Source organism: Centropristis striata, chromosome 18 (genome assembly GCF_030273125.1).
Source record: "Centropristis striata isolate RG_2023a ecotype Rhode Island chromosome 18, C.striata_1.0, whole genome shotgun sequence".
Taxonomy (NCBI): Eukaryota; Metazoa; Chordata; class Actinopteri; order Perciformes; family Serranidae; genus Centropristis; species Centropristis striata.
The window spans coordinates 2438351-2453037 of NC_081534.1; the positions used below are offsets into that span (position 1 = coordinate 2438351).

At 37.6% G+C, this 14687-nt stretch overlaps 1 protein-coding gene across 1 annotated transcript in view; it reads right to left on the reverse strand.

Moving 5' to 3' along the window:
* LOC131991653 (uncharacterized) overlaps positions 1–14687 on the reverse strand; it is a 129769-nt gene that overhangs the window by 7247 nt on the left and 107835 nt on the right. The window contains exon 6 of the mRNA XM_059357143.1: positions 1391–1525. Coding sequence (XP_059213126.1) covers positions 1391–1525 — 135 coding nt within the window. The remainder of the gene's footprint in view (positions 1–1390; positions 1526–14687) is intronic.

Consider the following 14687-nt stretch of genomic DNA (forward strand, 5'->3'; position numbering starts at 1 on the left):
TGTGTCAACCAAATGCAGGACTTTTTAAGTTTTTGTTAGAATGTCAGTGAATTATTAAGATTTTAAATACATAAAATTATTTTTAATACATATTGAGCGTTATACAGTAGATTTCATCATCAGCAACAAATAAGACGAACTGAGTTGTTATGAGGTAAAACTGGCATCATGGCTGAAGGGACAAAACACCACAGAAAAAACTACCTAATTTTAAGAAAACTCCTAGACAAAGAAAAACACTGAAGTGGCCAAATAATCTCTGGGAATTGCATCAAAACCACAGCAACGAGCAGTCTGGACCAAAGATAGAGACAGTAAAAGGAACAATCTTATGGTTTACAACTTTAACCTCTTTAACCTTTCTAACGGGTGGGTCACTTTCTATAAAAACATCCTGTCCTGCCAAGTGTAGTTCACAAAGATCCCAGTTTTCAAAGATGGCAACTAGATAAGTTCCATTTGATATGATGCCATTTTGGGCTTGAATAAGCATCATATAAGCATCATATAGCTCGACAGAATTACTGTAAACTAGAATTAGGGCCTTGTGATTGAAAACGCATTGAATGAGAAGGTGTGTCCAAACTTTTGGCCTGTACTGTACATTGTTACGTCATGCCAATAAAGCCAATTGAATTGAATTGAATTGAATTGAATTGAATAAACAAAGAGTAATGAGGCGAATGAACGGAGAAGATCCGGATACCTTCTGTGTATTTACAGTAAGAAGTGTCTTTTTCCGCCTTCATATGTTTCACCCTCCTATCAGCACATCAGAGATGGAAACAGGTTTTTCTAGACGAGCTTTAAATGAAGCGTCCGAGGCTGGTGCGAGGAAGTGAAGCCATTCATGCGGGGAACTGTCAGCGCCGTGGCACACACCTCCCTCTCTGAACTCCTCGTCCACTCGTCTATCCTCCTAATCACAGCAGTGCCGGTAGCTGAGCAGAGTAATTAGTGTGCTGGACGCAGGCCACCATGCCTCATGAATAACGCTTTGTTTAAGTTTCCTTCCTTGCTGGCGTCTCCTTTTTTTCACTCTTTCATTTCATTGTTCATCGTCTGTCTTCCCTCTCTCTCTCTCTCTCTCTCTCTCTCTCTCTATGGGAGTTAGACAGTACAGCACACTGAATTAGACTGCGGTCACATCATTGGAAAGCAGTATATTTTAAAGACCAATGATCATAAATGGTCCAAACCGATGGCTCTGCTTGGATACATATGGAAACAGTTGACTTTAAATATACATACACACTATATGGCCTGACTTGAGACCTGAATTACTGTTTCTCTTGATGCCTGGGAGGCCTCAGGGCTGTTTAGTGTTAACTGCTCTCCATGGGAGGCTCGGAGTGTGTGTGAGAGTGAAAAAAAGCTCGCTATGTCTCACCTGGAACAGTGTCGGGCCGTTTGACTGAGCTCCCCTCCGGAGGGCTGTCTCCCACTATGTTGGGGTCATGGGCGCTGGGTGGAGGGGGGTACACCGGCGGTCTGGGTCCCTGCTCCTGGAGCAACTTCTTTGGGACTTCAAAGAGAAGGAAAGGTGGAGAGAAAAGGAGGGGAGGGAATGAAAGAAAGAAAGACACATAGAGGATAATTAGATCAATTTGAAACAGCAGATGTATAGCAGTGATTTCTGTTTCCAATCTGTATAAAGGCTGACCAATATCCATTAGACAACCTGGTCTCACAGAAATCCGTGGAATAGCCACGGAATCACTCAAATTTCCGTGAAACTGACACGGATTTGGCTACAATGCAAGTTAATGACAGTCATATCCCGTGGCTATTCCAATGAGTTAAGCGAAATCCGTGGCTATTTCACGGATTTCTGTGAGACCAGGTTGATTTAATCATGCTCAAATGACCAGAACACACATATAATAAAATAATCACCATCATAACAATGCGGTCTCGCATTTCAATTCATCTGAAACACAGTTTCAATATAATGCAACAAAGTTTTGCACAAGCTTCCACTTTTAAGAGCAAAGAGGATGATGACAGGCTCAGGATCAGAGGCAGAAAGCACATAAGTTGGGAAAATGTTATAATATTTTTAGCCGTGTTGAACAAAAATTGCAGCAAGTTTAAATGAGCGTGGAGCTAAACAACCCGTCATCATAACACAGGCTGGAAAAATGGAAGAAGATGAAGTGCATTTTAAATAGCCTGCATTTATTAATTAATTAATATTACAGTTTTTGATTTTACATTTTACAAAGGAAATGTTTATTTATGCGTCTTTATTGTGTGGGGGAAAAAAATGTAATTGTGTAATTATCAGACCGCCATTACATTTTTAATCTCGCGCACCCCCTAGCGGCAGCCCGTGCACCCCCAGGGGTCCACGCACCACATTTTGGGAATCCCTGCATTAGGCAATAGCATCTGTTTATGTTTGTTTATTAGATATATGTTGGTATAAGCAGTAATAGTGCAAATATTCAAAAACAAATGACAGAGCATAGATATTTTACAGGCAGTAAAAAATGAAAAAAATGAAGCCAATGAGGAAGTCTTATTGTATAGAGGTCTATGAGAAAATTACTCTACTTCTCACTTGATTTATTACCTCAGAAAACTTTTCCCTAATAACTTTTTAGGTCTCATTTACTAGTTTTGAGTCTTCTTGACTACGGCATGATGTTCATTTTGTTCATTTTGGTCCCATTTAGAGTAAAATAGAAGATAAAGCAGCGTATGCTCTAGGGCGGGGCTACCTTGTGATTGAAAGCTAGCCACAACGGTGCATTGTGTGTTTTTTGTCTTAGCTGGCTGTTCATTTTGAATGTCAATCTTTAAAAACCGCATTCTCCAGTGTGTGTTTGACCCATCCATCTACCCCAACCTCCTTCCTGCACGGACTTTTTCGCTCTTTATACTACATTACCTGACTTCCTTCTTTATGGCAGCCCTGCATGTGCAGAATTGACGCTATAGGGGTGTAAAGAGCATTATAGTTCATGCATAGGGCCACTGACCAAGCATGTTTGTGACGAGTTGGAAGTGATTTTTGGCTTTTAACCCATTAAAGCCTGGAAAGCGGATATGTCGTTTTGTAGTATTTGTAGTTTTTTCCACCCATTTTCAATCTCTTGGACAATTAAATGCATCAGAATACATGTGGGAGTGTTGCAATGCAACATGAGACTTTTCCAGAACTTTGAAATCATCACCAAAAAAAGACACAAAATGACCAAAAAGGACACACAATTTCCAAAAAAAAAGACATAAATTATTTAAAAAAAACCACAGAATTACCCAAAAAAGACACAAAATTACCAAAAAAGACACAAAATTACCAAAAAAAGACACAAAATTATCAAAAAAGACACAGAATTACCAAATAAAGACACAAAATTAACAAAAAAAAGACACAAAATTACCAAAAATGACACAAAATTATCAAAAAAGACACCGAATTACCAAAAAAAGACAGATACAATTACTAACAAAACTTCAGGTTTTAGGGGCTTATTTCAAAATCGGCCAAAGGTTTTGCAGGCATTTTTTCCAGGCTTTTTAAGCCTTAATGGGTTAAAGTATAATCCTGTCTTAAAACCGGCAATACAAATATTTTTGTCCCCACACTCTTTATTTCACAGGAGATTCTGACCTCTCTCACAGCTAAAAAGAAAGTGAAAACTTAAGAGTATGTTGTGACGGGAGACTAAGTAGCTATAAATGAGACAGCATGATGGCCATGATTCACACACTTCTCCTGACCTTGCACTCTGATTCCCGAAAGTTATCCTCCTCCTCCTCCTCACCCCTTCACATCCCCCAACCTCACAGTGTCCTGTGAGTCAGGGAGTCTGCACTCCTTCCCCACAGACACAAACCCACAATGCAGTGGGCTATACATTCCTGCCTGCTCACATGTGGTTTCGGAGGCCGGGCCACGCTCCGGTCACCGTGTTTGTCTTCCCTGACAGATCGGCCATGATTTACAGCTCAACAGATGACTGTCTGTCCAGCTGTCTGTCCGTCTGCCATTACTGCATTTTCACTGCTCTGGACAAACAAACAGGCAGGGAACAATAACCAGCTGCCTGGATTTGCTGACATCAGTAGCACTAATAGTGAAACTGTGACATGTGATTTGGGGTAAAAATGGACCATTTGTTTAAAGGCCGAAGAATAAACACGCTGATCAAATTTCCAGAGACGGATTCTGGCGGCGGTCCAAGAGTCAATCACAGTGCAGGAAGCAGACCTCACAAAGCTCCCCTCCATTTATGCCTTGGACACATTACAACATTTTTCCAATCGTAAGCAATGATGAAAAGGCTGAGAAGGAACATTTTACTACTGACATTTACTGTACAGATTATTTTATGCTAGACAAGCATTTGCCCTTATTAGATAGCTGACAGTAGAGATTGACAGGATATAAACTGGAGGGAGGCACACACATGACAGTAGCCATCTATGAGCAGTATATATGTAGAAATGATCATCTGTAAATAAGCTCCTAGAATGTCAACTACATCACACCTACCTACATGAATTTTCCTTGGGATAAATAAAGCATCCATCCATCCATCCATCCATCCATCTATTCATCTATCCATGTATCATCCATCCATCCATCCATCCATCCACCCACCCATCCATCCATCCATCCATCCATCCATCCATCCATCCACCCATCCATAGAGAGGGTTGTTATGTGCTGGTATGTGAGGAGTCATGAATGGATGTCATGTTTGCTGTCTATCTTTTCATATGTTTTTCTGTGATATATGTGGGAAAAGGGGTTATCTGTTATCTGTTGTATATGTGGGAAGAGAGTGTATCTGGTACGTGTGTGCTACACAGTGTTGCTACATTGTGCTGTGCCTTTTTAAAATGTATGCTGTCCTGAAACAACCTGACTGTATGGAAACAATTATCCCTTTGGGGACATTAAAGAACCTAACTAACCAACTAACCAATTAACTAACCAATGAACTAACCAACCAACTAACCAATTAACTAACCAACCAACCAACCAACCAACCATCCAACCAACTAACTAACTAACTAAGTAACTAACTAAGTAACTAAGTAACTAACTAACATCCACCCATCCATCCATCCATCCATCCATCCATCTAGTTATTACAAGAATATTCTGAGAAATTAGCATAATATGGCCACTTTAACAGGGTTCTTAAGTCACTAAAAGTTTCTTTCTCTGCACTGTAGCTGCTGAAAGCAGTAATTGATTAACTTTGCAAAGTCACACACTGGCTCTCAGAGCTGTCTGGAGCATTGCACATGTGAGAGCAGGAAGTTTTTGATGCTCCGTTTCTGCAGAAAATCTCAGCATCAACAAAGCTGGTTTTCTGAAACGCGCAGACTTCAAAGAGCTCTGCTAAATCTGGTTCCAGCCTTTGCTTTTACTTTGCCGTGAGCGGAAAAGAGGCAGCCGGCTGATGCCAGACTAACAGAAGTAGTAAATGATTTGTGCTCTTGCTTGGATGGGCTCAGACGGACGGGTGCATCACCAGATTCATACGGTGTGAGCAGCCAGCTGTACAAACATATACTCTTACATTTAAATACATTTCTGTAATTGCATCATCTCGTGTGGCTCACCGCACCAATCTGTTGCCTAAATAGGTTAAAAACCAAGAATTTGAGACCTCGTTGTGTCCAGGTCTGCTTGGCACAAACCAAATAAACAAATCCCCCCACATGTGGAGGTGAAAAACGCAGAGAATTAAAGAAATAGGATTTGGGCTGGCAGCTCCCCCTGTCCTCCCTCATCAGTCTGACACACTAATCACTGCTCTTAAAACTCCCCTCATGCCACGCTGCCACCATCCCCACGCCACGCCCTGATTACAGTCTTCTGATTGGCCCTAATTGGCTGCACATGTGGCCCAGGGTCACATCTGAGAGCCGCCATGATGTGACCCATACATTCTCACATTTTTACACAATTAAAAGGACATATATAATTAACATACACCCAGTGGTGGAATGTAACTAAGTATATCTACTCAAGTACTGAGGTATGATTTGTACTTTACTTGAGTATTTCTTTTTTATGTAACTTTATACTTCTACTAAACTACATTTTAGAGGCAAATATTATACTTTTTACTCCACTACATTTAGCTGACAGCTTTAGTTACTTTTATGGTCAAGATTTAACATGAAAAAGATGTGATCAATACAAAATGATTATGCATTCTCATTAATTGAAACTCATAACAGCATATGAAGTAGTTGAAATGAACCTTACCTGAACAGTAAAATGTTGCTTAGAAAAAGCATCATAACAAATAATCTAATAGTATATTTGAAATATATAAAACATTTTGAGTGCATAGCGAATACTTTTACTTTTGATACTTTAAGTACATTTTGATGCTGATACTTTTGTACTTTTCCTTCAGTATGCGTTTTGAATGCAGGACTTTTTACTGTAGTGGAGTAATTTACAGTGTGTTATTAGTACTTTTACATAAGTAAGGGATCTGAATACTTTTTCCACCCGTGCATGCAAATATAAAGCAGCACCTGGTACATACATACCTAGACCTAGAGTCCAACACACTTGTTTAACATCAGAATGTGTGTCCTCCCAAACAGCCATTTCCCATGTTTTTCTATGGGCTTACTTGGTTGGCAGAAGCTGGTACATTATAGTAAATTGACTGCTGCTTGTCTAAAAATAATTGTCAAAAAGCTAAAACCTCTGGAAGCAAACGGCCACAAACCACACATAAGGAGCCAAGCAGTAAAAACCGAACCAGTAAAAAGAGAGAAAGAGGAGTGCAAGGGAGAGAAACCTAAGACATAAATCACACTCTACAGGCTGCATCATAATGACATGGTCACATAAACGCATAGCAAATGAGTCTTAATATAACTAAACGGGACGCATGCCAGAGCTGTACCTCTCAGAGCCTCGGGCCGCCACGGGGAGCCAAGATACGAGGCGGGAAAGAGTGCCCATAACAATGGGCTGTGTTTACACTGGCAGAGCCCAGCTTTGTTTTCACTGGGCTCTGCAGGCCAGAGTGTGTGTGTGTGTGCATGTGTGCATGTGTCTGTTTGCGGGCCATGTGCTGACCGATGCAGAACACAGTTGGGACAAAGCCGCGTAAGCCAGAGGGGATATAATGAAATATTAAACCATGCTAAATCTGAGATGAGATCAGACCTGGGCCAATGTTTCAGGGCATTCTTTAATGCTTGCTCTGCTTTAGCTCGGAGATTTTGGCCCTAATAAAGACAGCTTAATCTACACTATGACTGGTTTGTGATGCACTCTAAGCTTTAGTCTTAACGTGGTGACACTCATCTAAATTATTGTATACTCTATCCTGGGTGGACCATAAATTGTGTGAAACTTGACCTCAATCTGGTTGAGATGTGTTGTATATTCTATAGAGCCCAAACGATATGGGATTTTTGAGGCCGATATGGATTTAAGTGGGGAAAAGTTCACCGACTACTATTATGGCGGAGATGAAAATAGACTTTTTCTCTGTGGATTGTTCACCAATAAGACACTGAAATTCAAGACATGGACACTGAGAAAATAAAGAATAAATACAAATAAGAATAATTAGCTAAATAAATAAATAGTGTATGTTCAGTATCAGTGCATTGCTCACATTTAAATAAAGAATAAATAAAAATGAGATAAATAGCTAAATAAGTGTTCAATATCAGTCCAGTGCTGACCATTCAAATAAAGTAAAAATAACTAAACATAAAGTGAGGTAGTGTAAATTGAGAAAAGAAGGGGGCCTAGCACTGAGCCTTGAGGCACCCCAATGGAAAGGTTTTGTAGTTTGGACACTTCTCCCTTCCAAGATACTTTAAAAGATCTTGTTAGTGCATAACCCAAAGAATTGCTCTCTGCATAATATGTTCTGTAAAAAAAAGTTTTCATATGTGCATATAGAGATAAATACAATAAGTGTGTCGGGCTCTGGTACTCCATATCATAAAACTGCAGTGGACGGCAGGGAGAGTGTGTGAGAAACTGTAAAACAGAGCGTGTACAACACACACTTTTGACGGGAGACGAGATTTATTTGCAGCTTCATAAATAAAAGATATGGAGAGTTTTTGTTCCAAATCAGATTTGAAAAATAGTGCAGTTACGTAGTGAATAACGTAAGTGCTTAGATGAAAAATGCCTAACACTTAGGGTAATAACTTACCCTTAAAGGGATATATGGCATTTCTGGTGGGGGAAAAAGGCTGCATTGAAACAATGTGCTGGCACATGTGAGCATGTGTGTAAGAAGTTTGAGCAAAAGCGTCTGGTTTCAATCAGCACACAGCCGGTGCCTACTTCATCTACAACATTAAAGCGCAGTCTGAGTCACATTCACTTGATATACACACAAAGGCAATGCCTCAATAAGTCAAATCAGTGTTTCTAGGTACAAAATGTATTCTCTTTTAGTTCTTTTTTCCTGAAACACACAGACAAGCATGCAGACATCTGCACACTCACTCCTACACACTTACACACTAACATGTTTCACTGAGCTAATGGCATTCCTGCAGAACAACATGCAAGGTGAATAGGGCAGAAGCTGAAGGTGTTGAGATTGCATTCCTCCTCTCTTCTCATTTTTTTTCACCAACCCCCAGCGTAACACTCTAACAGTATCCAGCTGACAGCAGCTGATTAGACTCGGGTGTGTGTGTGTGTGTGTGTGTGTGTGTGTGTGTGTGTGTGTGTGTGTGTGTGTGAATCAAGGTTATTATAGTTAACGAAAACTAACGAAATAACGAAAACTAGAATTGAAAAAACATTTTCGTTAACTGAAATAAAAATAAAAACTGGAGTTTTTAAAAAAACGATAACTAACTGAAACTGTATTGTGTGGTTACAAAACTAACTAAAACTAACTAAAATTATAGTGAAAATGTCCTTAGTTTTCGTTTTTGTCAACTTTTTTCATTCATAATTCAGTGTTTCTATTTGAACATGCAGGAACACATGGTAAATATGTTTACTGAGACTGGGATGTTTACACTAGAACCAAAATTCAAAACAGTTAATAACCTTATTGGGGCTGAGATGATAAACCAAAGGAAATAAAGGCAAAATGTATTATGACCACTAATGTGAATCTCGCACCCAACACATAGCCCATTACAAAAAAACTAAAACTAACACTAAAACTCATAAAAACTAAACTAAAACTAAGCATTTTCAAAAAATAAAAACTAAACTAAAACTAGAAAACTCACTCTAAAAACTAACTAAAACTAACTGAATTTGAAAACAAAAATTCACAAAGAAATTAAAACTAAAACTAATGAAAAATCCAAAACTATTATAACCTTGGTGTGAATGTTTGTGCACATTTGACAGCCTTACATGCAGGAGACGGGCCCTATATTCAATATACAGATAAAAAATAAATGCACTTCCCCGACCTCACACTGTTGGACATTAATGGCTGCATGAGTGTCTACATATCTAAATGCATGACTGAGAGCGTGTCACAGGACATGATTAACACACTCATTCTCGTCTTGTGTATACAACGCAGACATGGTAATGTGACCTCCATCAGGGGGACTGGTGGTCTGAGCTGAGGGCTTTTTCAGGTTCGACTCCATTTTTATGTTTTTGTGGGCAATCTAAGCTCCTCTGCTACTTGATTAGCTTTTGTTGTAAGAGTGTGTGTCTAGTAGAGAGTAACAACATACACTGGGACTGTGGGAGGCTTAAAGGAGCATACCGGTGGTTTTGAAAGTTTTAGTCCATTAAATGTGAACTACATCTAATTCACATGACTGTTGACAATTTCCACAAGCATGCCATACTTTTTTAATTAAATCCTGAAGTTCAAGGCAGCCATTGATTTATATTTATTACACCAAACAATGCAAGAAATCTAGGAAATTTGTTTTTTGTGTGTAATAGTGCTGCAACACCAGAGTACTGGAACATATTGATATTCAACATACACTGATTGTTCTTATTTTATTTTTTTTACTGTGGATAAACTTTTAAACATGCCTTGAATTTGTTAAGCTATACGTATAGAGTTTTTCAGGGGCTGAAAAGTGAAGCCAACACATAAGTGCCAAAAACTGCAGTTCCTTGACTGGCCACTTGAGGCTGGCTCCAAAAGTGAGTCAATTCCCATAGACCTCCATATTAAAATTCCTAACTTTACTGCTGACAAAAACAGTTTAAAAGATGTTTATAGCCTGGTACAAAAAAACAAAACGGTTTTGGTCAAAGTTAAAGTTTTTATGATCTGGTTGAAACCTTGCATTTTATAAATATATGCATTTAATATAAATTCAAATTTCTCAAAAAGAAAAAAAAGACGAAAGACAATACATCTCCTTCTCTTTTTCCTTCTTTTATTTTTTTAAAACTTTATTGCAACTTATCTTTTTTATTTTGGGAATCTACTTTGAAATAAACCAATTAATCACTCTAATCCTGCTACAGTTCATTAACACATTTCCTATTTAGTAAAAACAATAGCTGTTTATTATACCTTAATCATTATTTAAAACATTACTTAGTGTAGGTCAATATATTAACTTGTCTTTTATGAACAAATGGATGACAATGAATGCAACATGGTCTCACAGGAATCGGTGGAATAGCCAAATTTCCGTGAAACTGACACGGATTTTGCTACAATGCAAGTTAATGACAGTCATATCCCGTGGCTATTCCAACATACAAAGTGATTATGTACATTCACTGAGTGAAGATTTAGAAAATAAAACATATATTTCTCGCTAGAAATGTGATCAAAATCCATTTTTATGCAGAAACTAAGTCAAAATATTGATTTTTTCACTAAAAATGAGAGAACTGTCCGCCATGTTTTTTGTTCTGACCGCCGGGACCTTAAAAATCACGTGACTTGGAACAAACCAATAGGAACAAATATCCATGGAATAGCCACGGATTTTGAGTTAAGCGAAATCCGTGGCTATTTCACGGATCCCTGTGAGACCAGGTTCATGAATGAATGTGAGTTAGGAACATCACCATCAACTTGCCCTTTAGAAAGACATCATCCATTCAAAAATCACTTCTGGAGCTCATCTAACTGTTGGAAAACTGGCTTTGCTGGGAAGTTCACTACAGTCACTGTTTGTAGCTGTATTAATAAGAAGCGGGCGCAGCTCAGAAAAACCTTTAGAAAAAAATGTATGACAACCAATCCTTAAATCCTGGAGATCCAGGAAAAGTTCAGCTCTGTCTCTTGGCTCAGATGCATGAATTCTTAATCAAATCAGCGGCCTCAAGTTATCCAGGCGGTGTGGATTGTGTAGGCTGGAAAAGCCCTCAGTTTGGCAGTTAGGAGCTTCTTCTGACAAGATCTGTCCATTAAAGAGGGAGTCTATAAAACAGGTAGATTGTTCTGGAAGACATAGCCTACACTGCAAAAAATGAAAAGTTGGGTGAACTCAAAATTTCAAGGCAACAAACTTCGATAAAATTTCAAGTTGGACAATTAAACTAAATATTTTAAGTTTTGTTTTTGAGTTTGCTCAACTCTGAATTCAGATTTTTGTCAACTCAACTATAAGTTCTACTAACTAATAATTTTACATTGTAATAACTTTTAATCCTTACTTCTGCTAACTTCTGCAATGTGCTGAATTGGCACGATTGTAACGCCGCTATGAAATGTCAGCTCATGTTGTGACCACAATTTTGAGTTAGCATTGATACGCTAATGGCTACTCGTGTAGCTGTAACAAGCAGTGCCGCTAGCATCAGTTAGCCGCTAGCATCAGTTAGCCGCTAGCATCAGTTAGTCGCTAGCTTTCGCTAATGACCGCATTTCACAACAAAGAAATAAGAGTTATCAGAACTATTGTCCCTTGTTTTGAACCCCAACTTAAAGATATAAGTAACAACAACTCACAAACTTGTTTTTGAGCAGACAACTGCACTGTAAAACTTTTTACTGTAAAATTACAGTAAATTACTGGCAGCAGTTTCGCCAGTAAGTTACTGTAAAACTTACAGTACCTCTACTGTATTATAGAAATACAGGTCCGTTTACTGACAAACTGTCTCGTAACGCAGAAAAAAATGGCATGACATTTAAATGTTTAACTCTAAATTATGTTACAACTAATCCATGAAAACTCTATTATTGGGATTGCTGGAAAAACATCACATTGTGATTATTTCAGCCCAGACAAAAAAGAAATAAAATAAAACTTGTCTTCTTTTCGAAAATAATGACTTTATTTTCCTGACATGCTCAGCTGAAAACAGTAAATTCCTGGAAAAAAAAAATATAATTTTGATCGTTGGAATGCCTGAGCAATCATGATAACTCCCACAATGCATTGTTTTCACAGCAATATACTGTACAATCATAATACAGCAAGTTACTGTTAGAATTTGACTGTAAATTTACAGCAAAGTCTTACAGTGTGGCTTCCTTTGTTGTGCTAACTTACATCATTGCCCTAAATGTCAATAATTTATATTTCCAAGTTTTACCAACTTAAATCACTGTTTTAGGCCAAAAAATACAAGTTGGCTTTTTTGCAGTGTAGCTGGACCGTGACACGGACTAAAAGCGTCCAGAATCCGAGGAGTGGAGGTTGGGAGAGCAGCTCAGCCCCCCATCCTGCCTCAGAGCCCCCTGCCCTACATTCTGAATTTCCCCCCATTTACTTTAATGAATAACACACATCTCTCTGCTGTGAGACACCCACAAATCCAAATGCACACACACACACACCACAGCATGGGCTCTGAACGCAATCACTCTCACTTCACCACAGCCATCAGTTCGCCTCCAGAGTCCCAGCTGTTTTGGCTATTTAAACGCTCCTCACACGCCGCACACGTGCACACAGTTGGTGTCATTAACATGGATGCGCAGGCAGGAATAGATGCTCTGTTGACAGCGAGGGGTCATAACAAGCAGTGAGACCTCACACAGACAAGCATCTCACTGATGTCTTCAACACTGATAATATTCACAAGCTCAGTTTGAAATATGCACAAAGACGAGGTGCTGAGAGTAATAGTCACATTACACAAACACACATCTGTTCTCTGCTTCATCACTGAATCAAACCTCAGCATCTATCGGCATGTTTCCTCACATGTCCTGGAAGGGATATGAATTCATTTTACTTTCAATGTTGCTTGTTTTCACTGAGGTAATGACTGGAATATTTTGATATAGCTTACTTTAAAATGTTAAATATATGTTTATTATTTTTGTTTAGGTCGTGGCAGTGCAGTGCATCATATTCAATCTAATTTATTTTGGTAAAATTGTATATATATATATATATATATACATACAATTTTACCAAAATAAATTATCCTTTTCATTTTTCTTAATTTTTCTTTTTTAACGTTTTTATTGCTGTTATTTTGTTTAGTAGTTTTCAGTTGATCCTATTAATTTTTTATATAATTAATTGTTTTAAAATTATTTCTTTACATTTATATATATCTATATTATAACCTATTCATTTTCTTAATTTCTCATTTGTTTACATTTGTTTTAATTTCTTTTGTTTTTTTATGTAATTTATTATTTTTATATAATTAGTTTGAATGCGTGTGTGTGTGTGTATATATATATATATATATATACACACACACACACACACACACACACACATGCATACATACATGTTTATTAGTTTTCAGTTGATCCTATTTATTTTATCCAATTTATTATTTTTATATTTTTTGTTTCAATGTATGTACATTTATACAATATCCTATTTTTTTTCTTAATTTCTCCTTTTTTTTTTAACCATTTATTATATTCATTGCTGTTGTTTTCTGTTATTTTGTTTAGTAGTTTTCAGTTGATCCTATTTATTTTTTGTAGAATTAATTGTTTTTAAATTATTTGTTTACATTTATATATATCTATATCATATCATATTTAGCTCATATTTTCCAGAGAGTTTAACAGTGTGAAATAATAAAAACTGTGTAAAATTAGACAAACAAAATTATTTAGAAAAATGCATTTAAAATGCAAAGTAATAGCACAAACAGGACCACTTAGCTTCAACTTAAATGACTTATTTATAAGGATTCTGGTGCATAATCTGCAGCTAATTTGTGTTTTTTTTACTCATTTTGTTCTTGACTTTCTTTTCCTGGAAATCTTTCTACTGATTTTAGAATCAGTAAACTGACAGCTACAGTACAGGCCAAAAGTTTGGACACACCTTCTCATTCAATGCGTTTCCTTTATTTTCATTACTATTGACATTGTAAATTCATCAAAACTATTAATGAACACATGTGGAATTATGTACTTAACAAAAAAGTGTGAATTAACTGAAAACATGTCTTATATTCTAGTAAGCAAAGGGTGGCTACTTTGAGGAATCTAAAATACAAGACATGTTTTCAGTTATTTCACACTTTTTTTGTCAAGTACATAATTCCATATGTGTTCATTCATAGTTTTGATGCCTTCAGTGAGAATCTACAATGTAAATAGTCATGAAAATAAAGAAAAACGCATTGAATGAGAAGGTGTGTGTCCAAACTTTTGGCCTGTACTCTATATATCTAAAGTAGTCCTTACTGTAAAGTGCATGTTGAGAGTTAACTGTCCAAAGCTAAACATGACCTCTGACCCCATCAGCCCAGAGGTGCCTCGCCTCAGATTGCTCTCCTGTTTGTATTTCCACGTCTTTATCGGCTGGACGTGGGAGAAGCGGGCGCA